At 40.8% G+C, this 18,682-nt stretch overlaps 2 protein-coding genes and 1 pseudogene across 2 annotated transcripts in view; 1 reads left to right on the plus strand and 2 right to left on the minus strand.

Moving 5' to 3' along the window:
* Positions 1 to 18,682, minus strand: part of CUL5 (cullin 5) — a 92,964-nt gene that overhangs the window by 54,741 nt on the left and 19,541 nt on the right. Inside the window, 2 exon segments of the mRNA XM_041770690.1 lie at positions 466 to 565; positions 16,472 to 16,581. Coding sequence (XP_041626624.1) covers positions 466 to 565; positions 16,472 to 16,581 — 210 coding nt within the window.
* On the plus strand, positions 2,904 to 3,329 carry LOC121499704 (60S ribosomal protein L22-like). Its single transcript, XM_041770692.1, has one exon. It carries the CDS (start codon positions 2,928 to 2,930, stop codon positions 3,312 to 3,314), a length of 387 nt encoding a protein of 128 aa, XP_041626626.1. The 5' UTR covers positions 2,904 to 2,927; the 3' UTR covers positions 3,315 to 3,329.
* On the minus strand, positions 7,182 to 8,251 carry LOC121499703 (annotated as a pseudogene).

The raw sequence follows: 18,682 nt of genomic DNA on the forward strand, positions 1-18,682 counted from the left end.
GCTTGAGAAGTATTAGTTATGAGGAAAAAAACCCAATTCATGTGTACTGACATGCAGCAAAAAACCAAACCAAACCAAACCAAAAAAACAGTGGTGGGGACTTCTAAAGAATGTATAAAAAACTGAATTCTTGACAGAATCTTTTAATTTCAGATAATGATATACTGCCTTGACAGAAACATCACTGAGGAGGAAAAAACCAATAACAATCACCTTATTAAAAAATGTAGTCAACATGGGGCACCTGGCTGGCTCAACCAGTAGAGCATGCAGCTCTTGATCTTGGGTTTGTGAGCTAGAGCCCCATGTTGGGTGGAGAGATTACCTAAATAAATAAAAAATCTAATCAACAAATGTCAAAAGTCAATGTGATATTTTAAAATTATCCTTGGAAGTCCTACATTCAAAATCAGAAAATAGGATATTCTCTAAGTCTTAAACTTAATATAAAGATACAGAACTTACTGCCTGTGCTTGCTTGATAAACTCAAGAATATCTTCTTTTAAAGCCTGATGAATTTTTGCTGGACCTTTATCATCCCAGAGACAGACTGCATGCACATCCCTGTGAAGGTAAAGCAGGGAAACAAACATGAACACCAGTACAAGGACAAAGACAAAACTCACATCACGTTCTGTATGAATACAGTTCCCACAGACCATGCCGCACACAGCCCAGGGTAGATGAATCCATTCTAAGAACCACAGAATTCTAAGTTACCTAACACGCACATTTTTTCTGATTTTTATTTTACTTTGTTATTGTTTTCCTCCTTAAATCTCTGCTACTAACTGTATTATCTTTAATTATAAAAGCATGCTCCCATCTTTAAATCTCATACCCCAAGTTGACTATCACCAATTTTTTTTCTTATGTTAAATATAAATTATTTTAATTCTTTATCACAATATATGTAAATTATTCTCTTAAAAAATAGTCATTTAAATATAGCAAATCTCTTAGCTTCCCCCATATATTTGTTTTATTTACACACAGATTACCACTTTATCTCCTTTATTTAAAAAGAAAACAAAAACAAAAGCTCTCCTAAACTGGTATATAAAAATTCTGAATTTATAAAGCTGACATTATAGAAATATATTTAATAGTAATATAACATGTTCAAAAAGTTAATTTCTTAATTACCACATTACAGAGTAGGTGAACTTATAATAAAAGGATAGAGTTTTATTATCGAGGATTCTTTTATTCAAAAAATGTTCCCCAGTGACTCATTTAGTATCTAATGGAGCCACTGCTATAAAAAATGTCAAAGAAATCAAAATAAGAGGTCTCCAGAATTGTAACATTCTAGCAATGGCCAAACAGCTTGTTCTATATCCAGATTCTCAAGGACATCATTATAACTCAAAGTTCCATCTGCATATTATTAATTTGAACTTGCTTTTGTCACCTGTTAAATTTAGCTTTCAGCTTAAGAGTGGTATCTAGAGCTCACTGCCTATCATGCAGCAAACACACAAGTATTTGCTAAATAACAATATAATAAGGACCTTCTGATTGATTACTATGTGCTACTTACTATTCTAAGCTGTTTTAATTCATTTAACCATCACAGCAACTCTGAAGGCAGTATTATTTTTATCACCATTTTACAGATGGGGAGACTAAGGCAAATAAAGGTTAAGGAATGTTCCCAAGATTATACTTCTAGTGTACTGGCAGTCTACAGTGGACCCATGAATAGATTATGGTAATACCCTACATTAATAAGTTAATAAATACCCTATGGTAAAACCTCTATGTTCTTCTCCCTAATCCTACTCTCTTCCATTCTTCCCAGAAGTAACCAAGACCAAATTTAGTATTATTTTTCAAGTTTTACAACAGACTATGAACTTCATAGAAATTGTAGCAAACAAGCAGGGGTGCCTGGGTGGCTTAGTTAGTAAGCCTCTGACTCTTGAGCTGGGGCTGGAGCCTGCTTAAGATTCTCTCCCAGGGCACCTGGGTGGTTCAGTCAGTGAAGTGTCTGCCTTCAGCTCAGGTCATGATCCTGGAGTTCTGGGATCGAACCCCTTCCTCCCCATTCATGCTCTGTCACTATCTCTGTCTCTTTCTCTCAAATAAATAGAATCTTAAAAAAAAGAGATTCTCCCTCTCCCTCTCTCCCTTTCTCTGGCTCTTAAAAATAAAGGGGGTGGGGGGGAGAAATTGTATCAAACAACTGTTTTTTCGAATGAGTTTTCCCTCAACATTGCTCCTGGTATTTACCCACAACAGATGCATGTAGTCCTAGTTCATGCACTTTATCTGTTATATCAAATAGTATTTGAATATAAAGGGAAGGAGTAGTAGCAAGCAGTAATATGCGAAATTAAATCTGGATGGTTAAGAATACATTCTCTTGGAATATATAACCAAAGTGCTTTTTTTTTCTTTTCTTTTTTCAAAGTGCTTTTTAAAAAGAACATGTAAGTAAAATTGTTTTTAACTACTTAACTGTATTAGAAAAATCAGGCAGGAAGTGGGAGAGGGATAAAGTAAAGGTTTTTCAAAGGTTTCAAGGCAACAGAGAGAAGGGGTGGGAGAAGGAGCAAGAAAGGGCAGCCTGGGGTGGCTCAGTGGTTTGGCGTCTGCCTTCGGCCCAGGGCGTGATCCCGGAGACACAGGATTAAGTCCCGTGTCGGGCCCCCTGCATGGAGCCTGCTTCTCCCTCTGCCTGTGTCTCTGCCTCTCTCTCTCTCTTTCTCTCTGTTTCTCACGAATAAATAAAAAAATCTTAAAAAAAAAAAAAGAAGGAGCAAGAAGTAAAAAGCATTCCAAAGGTTTCAACTTCCTTGGGTACAAAGAAGATAAAATGGAAAGCGTGACTCTAGTATAGAAAGCAACTATTTTACTTTTGACTAATAGTAACATTCTATGCCTCTGATGGAGAGTAAGAAACAGGAATGTAGCTGCCGCCATGGTGCCCGTGAAAAAGCTTGTGGCGAAGGGGGGTAAAAAAAAGAAGCAAGTTCTTAAGTTTACCCTTGATTGCACCCACCCGGTAGAAGATGGAATCATGGATGCTGCCAATTTTGAGCAGTTTCTTCAAGAGAGAATCAAAGTGAATGGAAAAGCTGGGAATCTCGGTGGAGGGGTTGTAACCATCGAAAGAAGCAAGAGCAAAATTACTGTAACTTCCGAGGTGCCTTTTTCCAAAAGGTATTTGAAATATCTCACCAAAAAATACTTGAAGAAGAATAACCTCCGTGACTGGGTGCACGTAGTTGCTAACAGCAAAGAGAGTTACGAGTTGCGTTACTTCCAGATTAACCAGGATGAGGAAGAGGAGGAAGATGAGGATTAAAACTCATTTATCTCAAATATTCTGTATGAGTTCTCGAATAAAACTTGAAAACCCCCCCCCCAAAAAAAGAAAAGAAACAGGAATGTAACCATTAATGGAAGTGAATTTCCAGATTAAGAAAAGTAAGGAAAACAAAAAAATGAAGAAACAAGAATATCTACTAAGTGTTAAAGTTAGAGAAGCAATAAAACAAGAATATCAGTAGTAATACTAAACATGAATGCAATAAATGACTCCATTAGAAGACAGTATGCCTTTGAAAAGGACCACAGTGGATTATTGCACTTACGTAAGGAACCTAGAACAGGAAAATCCACGGAGACCAACAACTCAGAGCTTCTGTGTAAGATGATGAAGATGTTCTAAAAAATGGATCATGTTCATGTTTGCACAACACTGTGAATGTACCCAGTGCCAATGAAATGTAAAAGAATGAACTGCTTAATGTGGTATATTTTATATAATGTACAATTTACCAAAAAAATTTTTTTTTAATTTTTTTTTTAATTTTTATTTATTTATGATAGTCACAGAGAGATAGAGAGAGGCAGAGACACAGGCAGAGGGAGAAGCAGGCTCCATGCACCGGGAGCCCGACGTGGGATTCGATCCCGGGTCTCCAGGATCGCGCCCTGGGCCAAAGGCAGGCGCCAAACCGCTGCGCCACCCAGGGATCCCATACCAAAAAAAAAATTTTTTAAGGAAAAAAATAAAACCATGTCATAAGAGATAACAGGCAAACACAAACTAAAAAAAAGCAGGGTGGCAATATTAGTGTGATCTAAAGAGGAATTTAAGGTTGAAAGAACTAGAGAAAAGAAATATTATGTAATGATAAAAAGCATTATTTAGCATTACATTATACAAAATAATCAGGAATATAAGAACTTGATACAAATACAATAGAATACTTAAAACATCCTTACTTGCCTTAGTGAGGATGCACTTAGCTAAAATATTAAATTCGGCTCAGATTTAAATGGCTCAGATTATTATGTTACTTTTCTTAAATAACTTGGAGTCTAGGGTTAGGCAGCTGCTGGTGCCCGTGCAGAGACTAAGAGGATCTTTCTCTTTCCACCTGGCTGCGTTAGCACATTAGACTCTTATCCCTGTGAGGATTAAAGGTGGAAAAGGAGGACTGAGCCAGGCACATTAGTTTAATTGATCTGAAAAGCAAAACCTTTCTCAGAAGGCCTCCTGTAAACCTATTTGCTGGAATTTTATCACATGGTGACCCAGACAGCAAGGGAAGCTGAAGAAGTGAGTATTAGAATACGCAGCCACGTGGAAAGTACACAAGGAACATAAAACCAGGAATGGGGTGTGGCTTGGCTAGTCAGAAGTGTCTATCACAAGATCTCTTAACATTTGAAGACCTAGAAAAAAATTAAGGACAAAGAAAAATTTTTTAAATACAATCAATAAATATTATTAGAGATTCTTATTTACAACTATCAAAAAGATTATTTTTTCGGGGCTCTTGGTTGGCTCAGTTGGTGAAACATTTCACTCTTAATCTCAGGGTCATGAGTTCAAGTGCCCCACATAGGGTACAGAGTTACCTTAAAAATGAAATCTTAGGGCAGCCCCGGTGGCTCAGCGGTTTAGCACCACCTGCAGCCCAGGGCGTGATCCTGGAGACCCTGGATCGAGTCCCAGGTCAGGCTCTCTGCATGGAGCCTGCTTCTCCCTCTGCCTGTGTCTCTGCCTCTCTCTCTCTCTGCATCTCTATGAATAAATAAATAAAATCTTTAAAAAAATGAAATCTTAAAAAAATAATAATTTTTACCTAAGAGCATATGTACCCATATAAAATTTTTTTTAAGATTTTATTTATTTGTTCCTGAGAGAGAGAGAGAGAGAGAGGCAGAGATACAGGCAGAGGGAGAAGCAGGCTCCAAGCAGGGAACCCAATATGAGACTTGATCCCTGGACGAAGGGATCACCCCCTGGGCCTAGGCAGGTGCTAAACCACTGAGCCACCCAGGCGTCCCATAAAATTTTTTAAAGGTATTTTTACAGGCTATTTCTCTGATCATAATCTATAAACAAGAAGTGACCAAAAAAGACATCATTGTTAGAAATTAAGTTACAGGCAGCCCAGTAGCTCAGCAGTTCGGCGCCACCTTCAGCCCGGGGTGTGATCCTGGAGACTGGATCGAGTCCCACGTCAGGCTCCCTGTGTGGAGCCTGCTTCTCCCTCTGCCTCTCTCTCTCTCTCTGTGTGTATTCTCATGAATAAATAAATAAAATCTTTAAAAAAAAAGAAGAAATTAAGTTGCTAGATAATGCATGATTTAAGGAAATTTACTAACAATCCAGAGAGCAAAAGAAAAGCATTTCATACTGTAAAACCTATGGTAGCAATAAAAGCAGTATTAAAAAAATGTATAGCCTTGAATGCTTTCATCTGAAACAAAAAGATCTAAGAATTCATCTTAAGAGAAATCAGGGGGGAAAATAACCTAATATAATTCATAGTAACCAGAAAAAAGACATTAATAAAGAAGCAAGTTATTGCGGCATCTGGGTGGCTAAATCAGTTAAGTGTCCGACTCTTAATCTTGGCTCAGGTCTTCATCTCAGGGTTGTGAGTTCAAGCCCTGCGCTGGGCATGGAGCCCACTTCAAAAAAAATGAATATGGATCTTATAATGAAAGTAAATTGAATAAATATTATTCCTTCCAAAGAACTAATTTTTGCCTTTTCCTTTTCTCTGTTGCACCATTATTTTATATTTCATTAATCTGGCTTTTGTCTTTCCTTTCTTATACTTTCCTTAGTTTTAAACTTTTTCCTCATTTCTTGAAATGAACCCTCAGATCACTGACTTCCAACCTCTTTATTCTAACATACGAATTAAATGCTATAAGCTCCTTAGCACCTAAGCTTTGCTGAGGTGGATCGAACAAATGTTGATATGATGATCTCATCAAAGCAATTTTTTGAATTTGGTTATATGAAAAGACCAATAAAATGCATCAACTCCTTAAAGACCAGATTAAAGAAAAATATGTAGGATTAGGGATGAGATATGAAATATATTCACATGTACAATATAAATATACTATTTATAATGCCATGGCAACAAATTTCAAAAACTAGAGGAAAAAGAAATGAAGTATGCCAAGAGACTCTTTGTCTTAGTCTCATTTTATTTTTATTTTTTAAATTTTTTTAAAGATTTTATTTATTTATTCACAGAGACGCAGAGAGAGAGAGAGGCAGAGACACAGGCAGAGGGAGAAGCAGGCACCATGCAGAGAGCCTGATGTGGGACTCGATCCAGGGTCTCCAGGATCACGCCCTGGGCTGCAGGCGGCGCTAAACTGCTGCGCCACCGGGGCTGCCCTTACTTTTATTTTTTTAAAACATTTTTATTTATTCATTTGAGAAAGAGAGAGAGAGCAAGAGCGCACATGAGTGGCAGGGGAAGCAGAGGCAAGAGGGAGAAGCAGACTCCCCACTGAGCTGGGAGCCCGATGTGGGACTCGATCCCAGGACCTGGAGATCACGACCTAAGCCGAAGGCAGACGCTTAACCATCTGAGCCACCCAGGTGCCCACTCAGTCCCAATTTTAAATAGAAGATTTCCAATGTATAACTACTGAACGCTTTCTACTGCTAGAACACTTACAGATGACCTTTATCAGATCAAAGAACAACTTTTTATTTTTCTAAATTTTTTTTTTTTTTAAGAAAATGGAAGCCTGCTTTTATTGATGCACACATTGACGGACTTGCGATTGGAAGGGGCGGTGACATTAACATGACACTGGTGGTTATCGCAAGGGAAACATGAGGGCAGGAGATGGCTTTGCAGGGACATGATGCCTTCATAAGTTAGGGAAACGGACTGCTAGCTGGCTGCCCTTTCATTTCATGTTCTTCACAAACTCCTCTTCCTTTTTGATGGAGACCTTCAGCTCGGGGATGGCTTCTGCTATCATCTTCTCTTCAAAAGGAGAGATCTTACCAATGCCTAGATTCTTCTCGATGCCCTTTTTCCCCAGCAGTAATGGTGTGGAGAAATAGGCACAGTCTGCTTCCTGGGATTTAACAAAGGAACATTCGACAACTCCTTCCTTCCCATTCATTGCATCCACAAGGGAGAAGACAAACCGAGCTCTAGCGTATGCCATGGACAGGGTGGCAGAGCCTGCTCCAGCTTTGGCCTTCACCACCTCCATGCCGGCCTCCTGAATTCGCCCAGTGACAGCTGTCAGCTGGTCCTGGGGAAGGTCCACCTTGGGAGTGCACTGAGAGATCAGGGGGATGATGGTCTTCCCGGCATGACCGCCAATGACAGGAACATTGACTCGCGCGGGATCCAAACCCTTTAGTTCTGCAATGAAAGTGCTGGCCCTGACAATGTCCAGGGTCGTCACCCCGAAGATTTTATTGGGGTCGTAAGCTCCGTGTTTCTTGAAAACCTCCGTTGCAATTGGGATGGTGGAGTTGACCGGATTTGAAAGGACGCAGATCATGGCCTCGGGGCAATGCTGGGCGCAGGCAGCAGTCAGGGTGGCCACAATTGAGGCATTGGGTGTTGAACAGGTCATCCCGTGTCATGCCTGGTTTTCTTGGGACTCCAGCTGGAATAACCACCATATCGCAGCCTTTGAGGCAATCCGGAAGCTGCTCAGGTGCGAGGTAGCCTTTCACAGTTGTTCTGGTCTCGATGTGGCTCAGATCTGCAGCCACTCCGGGTGTGTAGAGGGTCAGGCGGCTCACTAAGGGGCTGTTCTTGAGAAGCAGCGCAAGGGGCTGCCCAATTCCTCCGGAAGCCCCAAGCACAGCTACTTTAGCATTGTTCTGGGCCGAGGTGCTGAAGCTGCGGCGGAGAGCGGCGCCGGCAGGGCAGGCGAGGGCGGAGAGCATGGTTGGTTGGAGCGGGCAGGGAGCAGAAGAGCAGGCGCAGGAGTCGGCGGCTGGCAGGTGACACTCTATTTTTCCAATTTTTAAAGAAACATTTATCTGTTTTTTTCTTCTACTGAAATTATCTATTTCTAATATGATTTAGACTTTTTGTTTTCTAAATTCAGTTTTCATTTTATTTCCTCCTTACCAGTGTTGATTTCTTTACTTACCTTTGAAATTTGATTCAAGATTTTTTAAATTACCCTAAATGGTCATATGAGGATAACAAACTCAGTTTGGAGCATGTGTTTGCGTTGTTCTGCTTCAGAGTTGGAACAATTTTTATCAGCTGAAATGTTTAGGTTTCCACTTTCTTATACTTTTGGCTGGATGACGTCTGTCATTTTCCATTTATGTTCACGTTAAGGTCAGGATTCCTAGTTTAGGAGCACTTCTTCTATTTTAATAAAGCTTAATTTCTTAATGACCAACATTGGTACCGGAAGAAATGGCACCTATTTCATCTCTGCAGGATCCTTAAGTCCTCTAAATCCTTACCTGTCTGAAAACATGCTTGTCTTCATTCAACTTGATTACCACTTGGCTAGAGAATACTAGGTTTGGAATAATTTTCCTTCAAATATTTTTTTTAAATTTATTTATTTATGATAGTCACACAGAGAGAGAGAGAGAGAGAGAGAGGCAGAGACACAGGAAGGGGGAGAAGCAGGCTCCATGCACCGGGAGCCCAACGTGGGATTCGATCCTGGGTCTCCAGGATCGCGCCCTGGGCCAAAGGCAGGCGCCAAACCGCTGCGCCACCCAGGGATCCCTCCTTCAAATATTTAAAGAAATGTTTCACCAAACTCCTACATCCAATTTGGCCAATGAAAAGTATAGGGGACAGTCTGCTTTGTTTGAGAGTTAACTTTTTCCTCACTGCAAGAAAACTAGGGTATTTTGTTAATCTTTGGAATTGTGAAACTCCTTCAGGATATGTGTTGGCATGTTTTCTATCACTTTCAATAATTAAGACTTGTGGGGATGGGTGGGAAGGGACAGAAATTTCCACCTGGGGAGTTTCCACCTTGTATTTTTGGACTATACCTTCTCCTCTATTTCTATTCTCTCCTTCTGGTACAAGTTTACCCAATTCTAGATCTACCTTCCATATCTCTTAATTTCTATTTTACCTTCCATACTTTCTTTTTGCTCTACATCCAGGGAGAACTCTGCTTTTATTTTTTCCAATCACTGATGTGGTCTTCTTTTATGTTTCAGCTCTTTATCCTTTATTTCAAAAATCTCTTCTTTACTTGACTTTCATTTTCAGTTTAAGTTCTTTCATGTTCTTCGTCTCTAACATAGAGTTTTTAAAGAACTCTTTCTAAAGCTTGCATCCTCTGCTTCCTCTAACTCTGAGGTATAGCCTCTAAGATGGCCCTTGATGACCCCAGTCTCTTGGTAATCACACCCGTGTACCATTTCCTCCTACTGTGTACAAGCACCTGTTTGAGTAATAGCACATGAACCCATGTGATGGTTTGTCACTACCACAACTATGGCAGAAATACCATGAATTCTGTCTCGGGAATACCCTCTCTCTCACTCTGGGGAAAGCAAGCTGCCATACTGTACACTGCCCTACGGAGGGCCCTACATGGTGACGAACCACACAGCTAGGGAAGAACACACCCCTACCAGCAATCCTGTAACCTGCAATGTCACTCAGCCCTGACTAACTCTAGGCCCACACTGGCTGCTGAGTTTCACTGCAAGCTCACCAGAGACCCTGAGTTACACCGCCCCATCAAGCTGCTCCCAGCTTTCTGACCCTCAAACTGTGACAGGGTAAAGCGTGCAGTATTTCAAGCTGCTAACCTTGAGAGTAACTGGTTTGCAGTAATGGACAACTGATACATGGAGACATAGCAAAGAAGACAGGAAGGCAGAAGACTCCTGTAATTGTTCAGATGAAATGGTGGTGGGGCAAGAAGCTGGGACGGAAAGAAGGTCAATTCAAGAGATATTTAATAAAAATATATGAAACCTAGTAATGAACTGAATATGGGAGAATAAAAAAAAATAAGACGCTGATGGTAGCTTCCAGGTTTTTGGTTTGAAGCTATGAGTTAACACATTTTTATCATTATAAATTTGGAATACTTAGAGAACTTAAGAGACAGATATGTATGAAAAACAACAGGCCCTTTGAGTTGGAAGTTCAACTCAGGAAAATAATCTGGATCACTTTTGTGGACAGGAGAACTCAAAGAATTTTTAAAAATGGAACTCTGAAAGAAACCAACATTTAGGGCAGCCTGGGTGGCTCAGTGGTTTGGTGCCGCCTTCGGCCCAGGGTGTGATTCTGGAGACCTGGGATCAAGTCCCATGTCAGGCTCCTTGCATGGAGCCTGCTTCTCCCTCTGCCTGAGTCTCTGCCTCTCTTTCTCTCTCTCTCTGTGCTCTCATGAATGAATAGAGTCTTAAAAAAAAAAAAAAAGAAACCAACATTTATGGAGTACACAGAACACAAGAAGTCAGCTCACATGATGGTGATGAGGTAGATAAAAGAGGAAAAAGTATGTCCAAAACCAACTTAGGAACAAGAAAAATACCATTTTTAGTAATTTTTTTTAGATTTATTTATTTTAGAGAGAAAGTGACAGTATGTGAGCAGGAGGAGGGGCAGAGGAAGAGGAAGAGAGAGAGAGGAAGAATTCTCAAGTAGCTCCCCATTGAATGTGGAGCCTGATGCAGGGCTGATTCCAAAGGATCCTGAGACGATGACCTGAGCCAAACCCAAGAGTTGGGATGCACAAATGACTGTACCACCCAGGCACCCACAGAAAAACATCTTTTGAGATCATTTATGGTGAAAGAGCACCTGGGTGGCTCAGTTGGATAAGCGTCTGTCTTTGGCTCAGGTCATGATCTTGGGGTCCTGGGACCGGGCCCCATGTCAGGCTCCCTGCCAAGCAAGGAATCTGCTTCCCCCTCTGCCCTTCCCCTTGCTCATGCATATGATCTCTCTCTCTCTCTCTCTCTCAAATAATGTTTATTTGTTTTTTAAAAAAAGAATTTATAGTGAAGATAAATTTTCTTAAAAATAAAGTCTTACGGGGATCCCTGGGTGGCACAGCGGTTTGGCGCCTGCCTTTGGCCCAGGGCGCGATCCTGGAGACCCGGGATCGAATCCCACATCGGGCTCCCGGCGCATGGAGCCTGCTTCTCCCTCTGCCTGTGTCTCTGCCTCTCTCTCTCTCTGTGTGACTATCATAAATAAATAAAAATTAAAAAAAAAAAATAAAGTCTTAGGCCTGGGTAGCTCAGTCAATTAAGTTCGCAACTCTTAATCTAAGCTCAGGTCTTGATCTCAGGGTTGTGGGTTTAAGCCTCATGGTGGGCTCTAGAGTGGGTGTGGAGCCTACTGAAATACATAAAAAAATAAAAATAAGGTCTCACAAGTTGAAAATGATTTATGATTTAATTCTAGCTTCAATTTCACTAACCAAAGTCAAACCAAAGTACGTATCTAGAGCAGCAGTTCTCAACTGAGAGAGATACCATCCCATAGAAGCTCACTTGGAAAAGTACCCAGAGCTTTTTTTTTTTTTTTGTCTCACTAATGAAGGGTGAGGGTGTACAGGGAGTGTCCCCTACTAGAGTGTCTGAAGATGAAGGCTAGAGGTGATAAACATCCCACAATATGCTGAACAATCTTTTATAACCACCTAGAATGCCAAAAGCACTCTTCTTGAGAAAAAAGGATATATGAGGGGGGAAAAGGAGCAAGTTGTCAAGGGAGTTTAACAATAATATTTTAGTTCCTCAAATTTAGAAAGATATAAGCAACCTAAATGTTATCAATTTACATGATCAAATAGGCTAAACTTTGAAGTTTTTTAAAATATATTTTTTAAAGATTTATCTACTTTAGAGAGAGAGAAAGAGTGCAAGTGGGAGGAGGGGCAGAGGGAAAGGGAGAAGCAGGCTCCCCACAGAGCACAGAGCCTCACATGGGGCTCCATCCCAGGACCCTGAGATAATGATCTCAGACAAAACCAAGAGTTTCAACTGACTGAGCCACACAAGTGCCCCTGGAATTTTAAAGGTTTTAATTAACGTAGGGCTTGCATTTTTGGTGATAATGTGATAAGATATACAAGAATTGTTTAACCTAAAAGGGCTGTATATTGAGCTGCCTTGAGTAACTCCAAGGAGATCAAGAATATCTAAAAATGATGGGATGGGACCATTAACTAGAGCAAGTACAAAGGTACTCACTATTTCTGCTTAGAAATACACCTTAAGGGCCGCCTGGGTGGCTCAGTTGGTTAAGCGTTTGCCTTTGGCTCAGGTCATGATCCCAGGGTCCTGGGATCCAAATCCTGCATTGGCTCCTTGCTCAATGTGGAGCCTGCCTCTCCCTCTGCTTCTGCCTCCCTCCCTCCCTGTCTCTCATGAATAAATAAATCTTTAAAAAAAAAAAAATACAGTTTAAGCAGAGAACATCATGCTCCTCCCAGTCAGGAGCACACAGAAAATAAGCATTACTCTAGATGATAAAATATTATCAACACAAATTGGCAAAAAACAAAACCAAAACCAAAAAAAAAAAAAAAAAAAAAAAAAAACCCCACCACATTCAACATAAAATAGTTGAATCAAATAATTTAAGAAAAATATAAGTAGGGGTACCTCAGTTAAGTGTCTGCCTTCAGCTCAGGTCATGATCCCAGGGTCCTGGGATAGAGCCCTGCATCAGGCTCCCTGCTCAGTGGGGAGTCTGCTTCTCCCTCTCCCTCTGCCCCTTCCTTTCCTGTGCATGCTCTGTCTCTCTTAATAAAATCTTTTAAAAAATAAAGAAAAATAGAAGTATACATGAATGCTTTATATTTCTAAAAGGGCTTAGCTGTTTCTTATTGAACTTTACTTTTCAAAAGGCAAAGAACTATGCATATAAGCTAAGTAATATGCAACAAGTTCTACACTACTTAGGGAAATTAGACTTTTCTTATGTGATAAAGAGAAAAATGAGCATAGCAGCTTAATGTGTGTGGATTATTCAGTCACACACCTACAACTTCCAACTCTAGTATTCCACTAGAGCACACACAGAAAAGTTAGAGCAAGTCTGAGACTGCTATCCTTAGGAAGACATGTTTGTAAGGCTGCCTCTTGGCTGGTTTCTGGGAACTTGGATTTTGCAAAGTTTCTGTTTCCTGATAAGAATCACCCACTGTACCTAAATACTTAGGCAAACAATCTGATTTATGTTGAACACCTGCTTGTCATCTAGAAGTGTGGAACTTCAGTTCATGTCAGGCAGAGGTTACCTAATGTGACTGCCCTAGACCTACACATGTGCTGTCACAATCAGTTGCTAGAGAATTAAATATCTACTGTGTAACTCCAATGGGAGCGGATGCCTGGACACTTGCACCTGGTTTCCCCTGGATTTGTCACCCATATCTTTTTTGCATTTTACTGTAATAAATCATAGCCTCGAATACGACTATATGCTGAGCCTCCTGAGTATTCCTAGCAATCACCGAAGTTCAAGGTGTCAGAAGTAAGATTCACTAGGCCAGCTGGGACTTACTGAAAGACGATGAAAGCACCATGTGGTAAAAGGAAAAAGTGATTGAACAATGAACTGCTGCTGTCTGGGTGGCTATAAAATCATCTATGGTATGAAACAGCATCTGAGTTACATATGTTTTAAGAGAGAAGAGTTACCTAGGAAAGCTGAAAACAATATGACTCTAAGCCCTGGAGAGTTGGCTGGCTCAATCCCCTGGCTGTGTTTGAGCCATGTGGACTCAAATGACAGGAGAAAAAGCACGGCCTGGGTGATACCACTGGTTTTGTTCTTGCCTCCAACAAGGAAGAGAAAAGGCCCAATGTTAAGCTTTGGGTGAGCCAAAAATGTCAAATGTTGGCATTATTCTCCCACTGAGCCAGGAGGAAATAATAATTAAGTCGGATTCCAGAGTTGGGGAAAGCCTTAGATAAACCAGGGGGGAGGAGGGCAGCCCTGGTGGCCCAGTGGTTTAGCGCCGCCTTCAGCCCAGGGCCTGATCCTGGAGACCCAGGATCGAGTCCCATGTCAGGCTCCCTGCATGGAGCCTGCTTCTCCCTCTGCCTCTCTCTGTCTCTCTCTGTGTGTGTGTGTGTGTGTGTTTCTCATGAATAAATAAATTTAAAAAAAAAAAAAAGGGAGAAGGGAGGAAATGCTGGGGGTGGGGTGCTTCCAGGGAGAGGAAACCACTCCAGCTGTCTCTTCAGCCCCCGGGCTGTTGAAGCAATCCGTCCAGGATCCCCCATAAACTGTAACATTAATGCTATCAATGCTGCTACGGGGTTGAATACATTTATAATGGGAAGAAAGGTGAGGTTAAAAAGATGGCTTTGTATTTTGTGGCGATGGTATCTGGATATATGATCCAAAAGGATGTAAAATGTTATATGCTTGTACTTTCAGAAGTACTACAGGGATTGTACCTATCAGGAAAGGTTGTCCCCCCCAAACTTAGTGGACACAATTTGCTTTGAGCTGCTGGTAAGGAGACTAGAATTTTAAGTGTCTAAATAAACAGAAAAAGTCTCCATAACAGGTGATATTTACTATTACTTTTACCTATTGGTATGTCCGAGAAAAGGGAGACAATATGAAATCAAAGGAAATCTTAAGACAGAAATTCACTTTTGGAGTTTTAAAAAGCAGTTTTTAGTTGCCACTGAGCTCCTGTGAAATCAGACGTCTGACCCTTAAAGGCTGATGATTTTCCAGCCTGATGTGCATGTTTTTCAGACTCCAAGACTGCTAAGATAAAAAGGGCTTAGAAAAGTCTTGCTTGGGGATCCCTGGGTGGCGCAGCGGTTTGGCGCCTGCTTTTGGCCCAGGGCGCGATCCTGGAGACCTGGGATCGAATCCCACATCGGGCTCCTGGTGCATGGAGCCTGCTTCTCCCTCTGCCTGTGTCTCTGCCTCTCTCTCTCTCTGTGACTATCATAAATAAATTTAAAAAATTAAAAAAAAAAAAAAAAAGAAAAGTCTTGCTTGTCACTTGGAACATAACTGTGTGTCTGTAGCCATGTTGGCTTTGCTGCTGCAGAAAAGTTGCTCTCTTTTTTCAAATCCTGAATTCACAGATCGTAATTGCCTGGATCTGATTCTGAGCTGAAACTTGATACTGTCTGCTACTGGTTGTTTCAAGCTCAACATAAGCTGTGCTGAACTAAAGCAAGCATATGCTCAGTGAACAGGATGCTAACGTGAGGACTGCTGCAGATTTCAGACACCCTTTGCAGAGCCATAAACTGAAGACATCATGGATTCTGGCTACAGGAAAGAGCTATTCTCTGATGGAGACACCTGAAGTCAAGCAGCTGACTGACTCTCTATACCCAATGCAGACACTAACTGCATTCCTAACTAGCAGTCACTGCCAAAAGCTGTCAGGGGGAGGACAGGACCCACTCCTCTTGACGTCCTCACAGCAATGTCTCACTGTGACTGACTTGTGTTCACTTTTCAACAATGGATTAATAATAACCTGATTCTACCCTCACCTCACCCTCCTTGTACATATACCTTAATAGAGCAATTTGGTTGTTAAACACAGCTGCCTCTAAAAATGAGATCTTTTCTAGGCTGCTCACTAGATAAATGATCAGGACAAAAGGTGTGGGAGGTGACAGAAACCCCCCTTTAAAAATGTTTGAGGGATCCCTGGGTGGCTCAGTTTAGCGCCTGCCTTTGGCCCAAGGGCCTGATCCTGGAGTCCCAGGATCGAGTCCCATATCAGACTCCCTGCATGGAGCCTGCTTCTCCGTATGCCCGTGTCTCTGCCTCTCTCTCTCTCTGCTGTGTTTCTCATGAATAAATAAATAAAATCTTAAAAAAAAAAAAAAAAAAACACTCTAGTTACTGAGTCTACAATAGCTGCTCAGGTAGTTAACAGATAACATTTGTTGTCAATCCTATTGCAGGAGAAACCATGTCCTGTATGATTCTACAAGTACTCTGGGAAGCCTGTTTTTCGCCAGACTTTTATCTCATGTGGGATTCCTTTTTGCTGATTTTGCTTTGTATCCTTTTGCTGTAATAAACCACAGCTCTGAGTGTGACGGAATCCCTCTAACAAATCACTGAATGTAGAAGAGGCCTTGGACTAGTAATAATTGTAAACAGGTAAACAGTCCAGAGTCAGCATTCCATTTGGATATAGAAATGCACCACCAAAATTTCTTTTATGTTAGCAAAAAAGAGTTAATGGATTACTTACGAAAACAGATCAAACCACTGCTGTTTTGTAACAGATTCCTGGCGTAAAAGCTTCAAAACAATCGGGCGCATGAAATCCCATTTGTCTTCAAATTGAAGTGAACCTTTATTCTTAAAGAAAAAAAAAAAAAGATAAGTAGTTTAATTTCAATGCAGTTAAATCAAAAGTGTCCGTTATTTTTATCTTTTAAGAGCTAACTAGAGAAATGCAAGTTTCAAAATTTAAAACAGTTTTCTGTAATGAAATCCCTATACACTTAATTTGGTTTCAAGAAATCATAGCAAGACACCATAAAAACAAAAATTAATTGTACAAATGTATAAAAAATTTGGCCTTGCCCAAGGAGAAGGTCTGGTCTTTGCCCTTGACTTCTGGTAGGTAATCTCTGCACTCTCGGAATGTGTGTCTGATAAGAAGTTGTTGTTTGTCTCATAACCTTGGGTCAAACTCGATAATCTTACAAATGTGATTCAGGAAGGGAACTGGACATACCCATAAAGTCCCTAGGGTTGGAGCCGACCAATCCAGAAACACCACTGTAACTTTGGGAGGTGGTTTTGGGTTAACCAAAATGGAGATTATCCACAAGCAATCCACCAGTCATGCCTACATAATGAAGCCCCAATAAAAACTCTGGACAAGGCCATCTGGCTGGCTTAGTAAGTGAAGCAGATGACTTTTGATCTTGGGGTTGTGAGTTTGGCCTCCACCCTGGGTAAACTCCCCTAGCTAGCAATATTCCATACATTCTGTCACACATTAAGGCCAAGAGAGAGATGCAATATGACTACAGTGGAGAGGACAACAAAAGCACTGTTTGGAACCGTTCTAGACTCTGCCCTGTATGTCTCTTTCTTTGGCAAATCTTAATCTGTATCCTTTCTCCTAATAAGTCACAATGATCTATAAGTGTGTTAAGATCCAGGAGTCTTTTTAATGGATTACTGAACCTAAGGGTGGTTTTGGGAACCCTTAGCTTGTAGCTGGTATCACAAGTGAGGGTGGTCTTTCTTCTGTATGGAGACTGTGCCTTCTAATTTTATAGTTGCCCTAAATTCCCCACAAAAAGTATACTGAGAGTCTATATAAACTCTGAAAACTGAGAAAACCACAAAACCAGAAAAATATCCATTCCCTTTTTTTAATGCTAACAAAAACCCTGACACCAATTTTGTCTAGTTTCCATTTCTTGTGCTCTTCTCACCAGTTTGGACTGGTGAGGGAGTTGGTGGACTCCCTCAACCCATGGATCAACAAGTAGTATATCAAAAGAATGATATTTTATAATCACACATGGTTTATCCCATGAATGTGAAGTGGTTGAATATTAAGAAAAAAGTGTCATCAACTCTTCACATTTATAAAAAGAGAGAAAGACAGTATGTGTTCAGTCATTACTTCTCTGGCCACGTCACTAGCTTTCACCAATAAATTTCCACATAAGTCATTCATTTCCTAACATGTCTCTGAAACATTTCCAAACACACCTATGAAACTCGTTGTTTTTACTATATAATGTTGCTACAGATGCTGCTCACTTGTATCAGTTAAGGTTCTAGACTGACTACATGGACTCTGCCAACTCCCTAAAACTATAACCCAGAAGAGGTCTCTAAACATGTGGTCTAACAAGAAGCTACATCAGTATCACCAACTGTGGAAGTTTCACATATAAGTTTCTAAAACTTAACTGAGACCTATTGGATCAGAATCTCTTGAGTTTACAATCAGTATATTTAGCAAATTCATGATAAAAATATATAAAAATGTTAGAGAGCCCATGACCAAAAACAGGTTAAGAAGCACTAACACTGAATTCTTGTGAAATCAAGTGATACTTCTTACATCCATGGACAGTTTTTTTTCTTTTAAACTTCTTAAGAAAGGCAATGGTCACATGCAGGGCTGCATTTGAATGTGTCTGAAGTCTTGGAACCTTGACTACCCTATGTTCTCCTACAAATGGACCCTGAGAGCTTGTCTGGAGGTTCTAACAGGGAAGTACAGCTACTTGTATACCCTTGACCAAAGAACGGTCCTCCTCCATTGGGGCAGGTCATCCTCTTCAACCAAGTGTGCAGCTTCAGGAGGCACACATATGGAGTGGTGAGGGAAGGAGGGGACACCCGCCTAGGCAGCCAGATCAGCTAAATCAACCCTGCTGATCAATGAGGTGACAGCCGTCACAGCCAGATTGCACTCACATCCTAT

The sequence above is a fragment of the Vulpes lagopus genome, chromosome 10, assembly GCF_018345385.1.
Source record: "Vulpes lagopus strain Blue_001 chromosome 10, ASM1834538v1, whole genome shotgun sequence".
Taxonomy (NCBI): Eukaryota; Metazoa; Chordata; class Mammalia; order Carnivora; family Canidae; genus Vulpes; species Vulpes lagopus.